This window comes from Salmo salar, chromosome ssa28 (assembly GCF_905237065.1).
Source record: "Salmo salar chromosome ssa28, Ssal_v3.1, whole genome shotgun sequence".
Classification (NCBI taxonomy): Eukaryota; Metazoa; Chordata; class Actinopteri; order Salmoniformes; family Salmonidae; genus Salmo; species Salmo salar.
The window spans coordinates 16615139-16624469 of record NC_059469.1 but is presented as its reverse complement, the minus strand read 5'-3'; the positions used below and the strand labels follow the sequence as shown (position 1 = coordinate 16624469).

The window sequence follows — 9331 nt, the reverse complement described above, 5'->3', positions numbered from 1 at the left end:
GGTAGTTAGGAGTACGGCAAACACCTTATTTCTTTGGTTCCTCAATATACATTTACCATATTAAACGTAGGCTATGTGTTACAGCACTACTTTTGGTGTCCCCCTCAGGAATTGCTCTTGAGAAAATGTAATGTAATTGTCCCCTCCAAAGTTGATATCAGATTTTCGCCCCTGTACTGTGCGCCTCCCATAGTCTGTTCTGGACTTGGGATTGTGAAGAGACCTCTGGTGGCATGTCTTGTGGGTTATGCATGGGTGTCCGAGCTGTGTGCTAGTAGTTTAAACAGACAGCTCGGTACGTTCAGCTTGTCAACACCTCTTACGAAAACAAGTAGTGAAAAAGTCAATCTCTCCTCTACTTTGAGCCATGAGAGATTGACATGCATGTCATTAATGTTAACTCTCCGTGTACTTTTAAGGGCCAGCCGTGCTGCCCTGTTCTGAGCCAACTGCAATTTTCCCAAGACCCTCTTTGTGGCACCTGACCACACTACTAAACAGTAGTCCAGGTGCAACAAAACCAGGGCTTGTAGGACCTGCCTTGCTGATAGTGTTGTTAAGGCAGAGCAGCACTTTATTATAGACAGACTTATCCCCATCTTCGCTACTGTTGTATCAATATGTTTTGACCATGACAGTTTACAATCCAGGGTAACCAAGCAGTTTAATCACCTCAACTTTCTCAATTTCCACATTTTTCATTACGAGATGTAGTTGAGGTTTAGGGTTATGATAGTCCTGGTCAAAGCAGTCGTTCATTTCGGCCTATACAGTAGCTGTGTCCACAAGGAAAAGCCACATGATCCTACAGCAGATCTGACAACTAATAGGATCCACAGATGTTGCCATGTTGGAGCTGACACTAACAGACTGAGCTGCAGAGTATAAGCGATCAGTATTGTTTCTCTAGAAGTATTGATGTTTCTAAGAGGGAGAATGTACTGGTTGTGTATGTTTACTCTGTACCTGTACAAGGTGTGGTGTTGGACCAAGACCAAGAGGAGAGTGGCTGTGATTGGACAACCGATGGATGTGATAGGGGACGAGTGGAGTATTTGGACTGGAGTCATGCCTCCATTAATCAGAATGAGAAAATTTTAAGAATGCAGAAGAACCAGACTTGAACTTCATCTTGACAGAAAGCAATCACATTGGTCTGGGAGCAGGGAGATGTGGTGTCTTGCTGAAGATGAAAACCCACACACACATTGCAAAGAATGGTAAAATAATTTAGACACTAGTACACTTCAGGACATTTGACACAAAAACCTGTTACATATACATTTGTATTTATTATACAAAATTGAAAGATATCACGACACTGACATGTGAAGTCATAAAAAATAAGACAAACAATTAAACCATTATACAAGTCATCTTACAGTACATTGCCAGTGCATTAAAAAAAGCTTCCTTCTTAATAACAATGGGCTCGAATCACCAGTTCATATCCATGCAGTAGTAGTTTTAGTAGCTTTTCAGAAATCTGATCTACAGTATTGAGGAATAGGATGAAGTTACCACTAGACACTGATCTAAGACCAGTTTTGCAAATCCCCCTAATGGTTAAGGTTAGGATTGAGTAATGGTAAGCTGATCCTAGATCTGTGCCTGAGGAAAACTTCTACCCAAAGCCAGTATATTGACACCTTGGACAGGCTCAGAGACACATTATTCAACCACACAATTGCTATGCCAACCAAAAACGTCATGACAGAGAAGACTGCAGTTCTGTATCTCACCACCAGAGTGGGACATACAGTTATACTGCAGGTCCACAACAACCACAGAAATGCACTGGTTAATTAATTATATATTTTTGCAATATGATACCTCCTAGATTCAAAGTGAGTTACTATTATCCTTTTATTTTGAATTGTCTGGAATTAAAGAGTTAAATATTCAGGTACATAATAAATAGATATATCCATAATGAATTCCTCCTCCAAAGTTATTTTTTTTTTAACATTACTAGACTTAGTTTGGGTAACACATAAAACAGACCACGGTTGTGATCGTCCATTTCCCTTTTCTTTTCTTTTCTTTTTTTGAGGCGACAGTTTGTTGCAAAGTCTTGTGTATCACTACAATACGAAATAGTACCAAAAACTTGACACTGCTTGAAACTTTACTCTCTCACACATACAGTGACATGCGAACACACACACACACACACCCACACCCACGCACACACGCGCAAATGAACATATACAAAGGACGTTGGGAAAATGAAGACAGATTGTTTAGACCCATGCAGGCACCTCCATCAGAGGCATTACTTAGGAAGCAAGGTTGTACAGCTCCCACTTTTGGCATGCTTGTCTGTTTATCACATTATTCACTTCACAGAGTAGGGTGAAATTGACCCTAAACACTGATCTAAGGTCAGTTTTGTGTTTTTTTCTCCCCGTAATGGTGAAGGTTAGGATTTGAGGTGGGTACGCTGATCCTAGAACTGTACCTAAGGGCAACTTCAACCCAGAGCCACATATTCACAGTACAGGCTGTTTTGAGTGCTGTATCAACTCAAGCAAACAAGACTGAGAGGGAGGAGGGTTGTATGAGTGAGAGTAGACACTTTAACTGTCCACAGAGGAGTGCTTTCCTCTGTGGAAAACAAACAAATGGAAACTTGACGACGCATATCTTTATACCAGATCAAATCGTTTTTTCCCACTGTAAAAAAAAAAAGTCCAGTAATTCTCTTTCTCTTAGGGCCGAATCCTAACTTAAGATCAAATATTCCATTGACATGAATGTGTTATTTACACAAACATCAGTTAAATTGCCGTTACGTGGTGTCTCATGTCAAGATTCGTCCCGAAGAGAAGTAGTGGTCATTATGGTGATGTTTTAGTAGTACCAGACGTATCATCATGACAATGGCCGCCATGTTGGCTGTTTCTCCTGGACCAATGAGAGCCCTCAGAACACGGTGCACCTCTTGCCCCTCTTCTTGACGGGTGGTGGGCAGAGCACGGCGCGGATGGCCTCGTCAAACACAGTCTTCAAACCTCGCTGGGTCAGGGCAGAGCACTCCAGGTACTTCACAGCACCTGACCACCACACACAAACAACAACACGTTTATTTCACATCTATAAACATAGAGCAAAAAAACATCTGACTCTGGGTAAGTAGATAAAGGGCTTAATTGACAATCTCGCACTATCCCAGACTCAGCAATATGACATCATCTCACACAGCGGGTCACTTCCTGCTTAGAGCAAAACCCTGTGAAAGTAACCACCCCTTCTGCTTTCCTTCCGTATCATGTCCCCTAATCTTTTGAATGGGCTTCACGATTATATCATGAAATTCGTGAAAACACGGTCATTTAAGATATATACATAAAATTATATTTGTGTTAGTTGATGAATTTACTTCTACCAGATGCCTTTTATTACGTTTTTGCCCTGAAGACCATTCAAAAAGCCTACAAAAGTTTAAAAAAACTACAAGGCTACTTCCTGGAAAACCACACATCACTTGCATAGCGTATTAACAACAACAGAATCCAAATCTGCCAAGACCACCACCAATGGCTCTTCAATGTGGGCATGGATGGGCAGACACCAACACCCACACAGACTGACCTATCTCCCGTGCCATGGCCAGGCCCTGGGGGTAGGTGATGGGGGACAGCTTCTTGTCCCTCAGCCTTTCGATGGTGTCCTTGTCATCTCTCAGATCCAGCTTGGTGCCCACCAGGATAATGGGGGTGTTGGGGCAGTGGTGTCTCACTTCAGGGTACCACTGAGACAGAGGGTAAAGGTCATTAGGTCAAAAGTCAAAGATGGAGAGCAAGGCTGGGTGGAACAGAGCTATTGAAATAAAACCTCTAATCTAGTCTGTAGGGCCATAGGTGGATTATAGGACTATTATGGCTAGAGTGGAGCAGAATAGTATAATAAAATAGAACACAATTAGGCACTGTTGAAAAAACCTCACCCATCCTTTAAAAACACAACATCCCAATTAGTGAATCTTCATTTTGAACCAGAGTCATATAGAGAGAGAGAGTTTGACAAACAGAAAGGTGTGTGATGTCATCTAAGAGCATTGTAATGCTTTTGGGTTGAAACCACAATAGCCAAACTCTCTCTCTCTATAAGCAGGACTGTAGCTACAGAACATGAACCAGGGAGAGCTATAGATGTGCTTCTTTAGGTCAGGCTCGGCAGGTCCCCTGTTCCTGTGTCTGTGAGCAGGAAGGTTCAGTACTGACCTTAGCTCGGACGTTCTCAAAGGAGGCCGGGCTGACCAAGGAGAAGCATATCAAGAACACATCCTGGGGAGAACCATAGAGAGACAGACCTTAGGGTGAAACCACTGAGATCAACCAACCACGGAATCACCTGACTCCACATGGGACAGACTGGAAGAAAAGCTCTGCTGCGGAATAGTAGATTGCAAATCAATCCTTCACAGAAATGTAATGGGTTTTGTGTGTGTGTGTGTGTGTGTGTGTGTGTGTGTGTGTGTGTGTGTGTGTGTGTGTGTGTGTGTGTGTGTGTGTGTGTGTGTGTGTGTGTGTGTTACCGTCTGTGGATAGGACAGTGGTCGGAGTCTGTCGTAGTCTTCCTGTCCTGCTGTATCCCATAGACCCAGATTCACTGGTTTCCCATCTACCATCACATTGGCAGAGTAGTTGTCAAAGCTAGAGAGATAGGGAAAATATCTTTATCTCTGAATGCCCGCTCTCTGTAAAGTATACTTGTCAGAAACACAAACACTACATAGAGGAAAGCAGACACTCAGTCACCACTCAGTCACATCCATGTGTGTGTGTGTGTGTGTGTGTGTGTGTACTCACACAGTGGGTATGTACTCTCCGGGGAAGGCATTGGTGGTGTAGCTGATCAGCAGACAGGTCTTACCTACGGCCCTGTGAGAGAGATTCGGTTCTTACTCACTGCTATAGAAAAACACAAGTCTAATAACGAGACAAATAAATGCTGCTGAGGTAGGTAGGCTGATACTCTGCGTGTGTGTGTGGTTCTGCCCTTCTCTTTCAGTTTAAGTGTCACACAGACACTGGCCTACATTCACTTTGCCTGGGGGACATACTACCACCCTCACGCCCTACTGCCCCCATCCCTGTTATCGACAAACACACAATACAGGAAGGGTTGGTGACAGTGGTGTGTGTGTGTGTGTGATTATGTGTGTCCTGTATGCCAAAATTATATGAACAGATTGATGGTTGCATGGCATAGTAGGGGGTGAATGGTGTGCGTTAGAATGTGTGTGTGTGTTTGAATAGGAAGAGGGAGGGGTAATGAAAAATAGTTTTTTGTGAGCGCAGGCCACTAAAAGTATTTTGGTTGCTCTGGGAATGACTGATTAGCAGATGCAATTTTAACACATTATGCTAATGCACTGATGTCATTAATTGATTAATGACCCCTAGTCATCAGAAATCCTCCTGAAGGGATTTGGCATTAGTAGGGCACTGTAGATATCAACATTTAGCCTAGTACAGACAAACTAAGATACAGGATGAATTCTTTCTATAGTAAAATAACTACATAGGCCTACTATACAATTAGCTGTTTTTCATACCAAACCCCCAAATACTGTAAATGCATTTATTATGCGTGGTAGTTAATTATGGATCGTGCATGAAGGCAGTCAAAACTATAACTGTATAGATAATTTATATTATCACACATGGTAAAAAAAAAAACGTCTGTACATTAAGATTCTTATAAAACAACGCCTAGAGATTCCTTAGCCCGCATCGTCACTGATGAAGCCTAATTCCGACGGCCTACGACGCGAGTAGGTGTTTCCCATAGCATCGCTACAGCCTGGGCGTTTTCTCAGCGTAAAAATACAAAACTGTACATTTTACACATCCCACATATTATTCCAAACATTCCACAAATGAACGGAATTTAATAAGTTTTTTTATAACCTAGCTGTGCATTTTCCAAGTGAATGCTTAGAAAGACTTCCCATATAACAGAGAGCCCCAGCCCCTTTTCCTACACACTGCATCTCCCATCCATGACCGCATCACTGATCACACACACACACAGAAAGGATGAGAAAAATATCTCTACGTTGAGATTGAGATTCTTACCCGTCGCCGACCACCACGCATTTAATTGCTTGCATTTGCGAAGGAGCAGGCGGTGTCAAAAAGCCGAGAGAAATGTTTCTTGTTTATATTTCACAATGAAAGCTAGCTGTGATTTGTATGAGAAGCGGGCCAGTCCGCTCAGTTTTTGAGCCGCAGTGAAAGGGGTCGATGAAGAGTGGCGCCAGAAAACAACGGAAAAGACCGAGCGTATTTAAAGGGCCAGTGACCATCCGAACTGTATTTACCGCTTTCTCTTAGTATTTCTTTGTATCCCCAATTAGCCGCTGCCTTCCTGGGGCCCAAACAGGAAACAAAACACAACAAATAAAATACATACTATACATAACACTACATAATACAATACATAATACAAAGCAAAATGCAGTACAAAATATATAAACATGTCTGTGTCAGTCCCCTGGTCCCATAATGTGTTTTTTATCTGGTTTTTGAATCTGGTTTTATTGCTAGCTTGAGTTACCTGGGGTGGCAGAGAGTTCAATGTAGTCATGGCTCTATTTAATACTGTGCGTTTCCCAGCCTCTGTTCTGGACCTGGGGAATGTGAAGAGACCTCTGCATGTCTTGTGTAGTACCAATGAGTGTCCGAACTATGTGCCGACTGCTTGAAAAGACAGTTCGGAACTTTTAACCCATCAACACCTCGCACAAAGACCAGTAGTGATGCAGTCAATCTCTCCTCAATTTTGAGCAAGGGGAGATATACATGCATACCACTGAAATTCCCCATCTGTGTACATCTAAGTACAATTCGTGCTGCTCTGTTCTGGACCAACTGGAATGTCCTTTGTCGCATAGGACCACAAAACTGGGAAGTAGTCCAGGTGCGACAAAACTAGGTTTTGTAGGACCTGCCTGTTTGATTTAGATGTCAAGAAAGCAGAGCAACACCTTACCATGGACAGACCTCTTCCCATTTTAGCAAACATTGAGTCTACATTGAGCTCCAAAAGTATTGGGATTTAAAGTATACAATGACGAGGTTAATGTGTAGACTGTCGGATTGAATTTTAGGGTATTTACATCCATATTGGGTGAACCATTTACAAATTACAGCACTTTTTGTACATAGTCCCCCCATTTTAGGGGACCAAAACTATTGTGACACATTACCTTTGGTCCCATATTCATAGCACACAATGACTACATCAAGCATGTGACTCTACACTTTTGTTGGATGCATTTGCTGTTTGTTTTGGTTGTGTTTCACATTATTTTGTGCCCAATAGAAATTAATGGTAAATAACGTATTGTGCCATTTGAGTCCCTTTTATTGTAAACAAGAATAGAATATGTTTCTAAACACTTCTACATTAATGTGGATGCTACCATGATTACAGATAATCCTGAATGAATCGTGAATAATGATGAGCGAGAAAGTTACAGATGCACAAAGATCATACCCCCAAGACACGCTAACCTCTCACAATGACAGGGGAGGTAGCCTTTATATTGGGGGGGGGGGATATGAGATTTGTGAGTCTTAACTTTCTCACTCATCATTCAGGATTATCTGTAATCATGGTAGCATCCACATGAACCTTTTACTACTTTCATACACATAAGTGACACTGAGTGTGCAAAACATTAGGAACACCTGCTCTTTCCACTGACCAAGTGAAAGCTACAGTTGATGTTGGAAGTTTACACCTTAGCCAAATACATTTAAACTCAGTTTTTCACAATTCATGATATTTAATCCTAGTAGAAATTCCCCGTTTTAGGTCAGTTAGGATCACCACTTTATTTTAACAATGTGAAATGTCAGAATAATAGTAGAGAGAATGATTTATTTCAGCTTTTATTTCTTTCATCACAATCCCAGTGGGTCAGAAGTTTACATACACTCAATTAGTATTTGGTAGCATTGCCTATAAATTGTTTAACTTGGGTCAAACGTTTCAGGTAGCCTTCCACAAGATTCCCACAATAAGTTCGGTGAATTTTGGCCCATTCCTCCTGACAGAGCTGGTGTAACTGAGTCAGGTTTGTAGGCCTCCTTCCTCGCACACGCTTTTTCAGTTCTGCACACAAATTTACTATGGGATTGAGGTCAGGGCTTTGTGATGGCAACTCCAATACCTTGACTTTGTTGTCCTTAAGCCATTTTGCCACAACTTTGGAAGTATGCTTGTGGTCATTGTCCATTTCTATTCTATTTTTGTTTCACCAAACCAGAGGACATTTCTCCAAAAAGTACAATCTTTGTCCCCATGTGCAGTTGCAAACCATAGTCTGGATTTTTTATGGCGGTTTTGGAGCAGTGGCTTCTTCCTTGCTGAGGACTTGTTTTACTGTGGATATAAATACTTTTGTACCCATTTCCTCCAGCCTCTTCACAAGGTCCTTTGCTGTTGTTCTGGTATTGATTTGCACTTTTCGCACCAAGGTACGTTCATCTCTAGGAGACAGAACGTGTCTCCTTCCTGAGCGGATATGACGGCTGCGTGGTCCCATGGTGTTTATACTTGCGTACTATTGTTTGTACAGATGAACGTGGTACCTTCAGGCGTTTGAAAATTGCTCCCAAGGATGAACCAGGTCTACATTTCTTTTTCTGAGGTCTTGGCTGATTTCTTTTGATTTTCCCATTATGTCAAGCAAAGAGGCACTGAATTTGAAAGTAGGCCTAGAAATACTTCCACAGCTACACCTCCAATTGACTCAAATGATGTCAATTAGTCTATCAGAATCTTCTAAAGCCATGATATAATTTTCTGGAATTTTCCAAGCTGTTTAAAGGCACAGTCAACTTAGTGTATGTAAACTTCTGACCCACTGGAATTGTGATACAGTGAATTATAAGTGAAATAATCTCTCTGTAAACAATTGTTGGAAAAACTAATTGTGTCATGCACAAAGTAGATGTCCTAACCGACTTGCCAAAACTATAGTTTGTTAACAAGAAATTTGTGGAGTGGTTGAAAAATGAGTTTTAATGACTCCAACCTAAGTGTATGTAAACTGCCGACTTAAACGGTATATCCCTTATTGATGTCACTTGTTAAATCCACTTTAATCAGTGTAGATGATTGTGTACTACAGGAAAAAGAGGACCGAGCACGCCCCCATTCTCATCGACGAGGTTGCAGTGGAGTAGGTTGAGAGCTTCAAGTTCCTTGGCGTCGACATCACCAACAAAGTAACATGGTCTAAGCACACCAAGACAGTCGTGAAGAGGGCACGACAAAACCTATTCCCCCTCAGGAGACTGAAAAGATTTGG

At 41.8% G+C, this 9331-nt stretch overlaps 1 protein-coding gene across 3 annotated transcripts; it reads right to left on the bottom strand.

Annotated features, from left to right (window-relative positions):
- Nucleotides 1-1272: 1272 nt before the first annotated feature.
- rac3b (Rac family small GTPase 3b) lies at nt 1273-6337 on the bottom strand. 3 transcript variants are annotated; one of them, XM_045710411.1, is made up of 6 exons: nt 6087-6337; nt 4815-4886; nt 4541-4658; nt 4227-4289; nt 3591-3754; nt 1273-3056 (listed from the first exon to the last, which is right to left on the bottom strand). In XM_045710411.1, exons 1-6 carry the CDS (start codon nt 6119-6121, stop codon nt 2996-2998), a joined length of 513 nt encoding a protein of 170 aa, XP_045566367.1. In that variant the 5' UTR covers nt 6122-6337; the 3' UTR covers nt 1273-2995. The 3 variants fall into 3 exon arrangements, with proteins under 3 accessions (XP_045566367.1, XP_014035263.1, XP_014035264.1); XM_014179788.2 differs by having other exon boundaries at nt 3595-3754; nt 6087-6336; XM_014179789.2 differs by lacking the exon at nt 4227-4289 and having other exon boundaries at nt 3595-3754.
- Nucleotides 6338-9331: the final 2994 nt, after the last annotated feature.

Excerpts from the sequence above, each read along its gene's own strand:
- rac3b (XM_014179788.2), bottom strand. The coding sequence starts at position 6,121 with ATGCAAGCAATTAAATGCGTGGTGGTCGGCGACGG. Across the intron at positions 4,659-4,814 it reads GGAGAGTACATACCCACTGT|CTTTGACAACTACTCTGCCA; the intron begins GTGAGTACACAC and ends CTATCTCTCTAG. Across the intron at positions 3,755-4,226 it reads TTGAGAACGTCCGAGCTAAG|TGGTACCCTGAAGTGAGACA; the intron begins GTCAGTACTGAA and ends CCTCTGTCTCAG.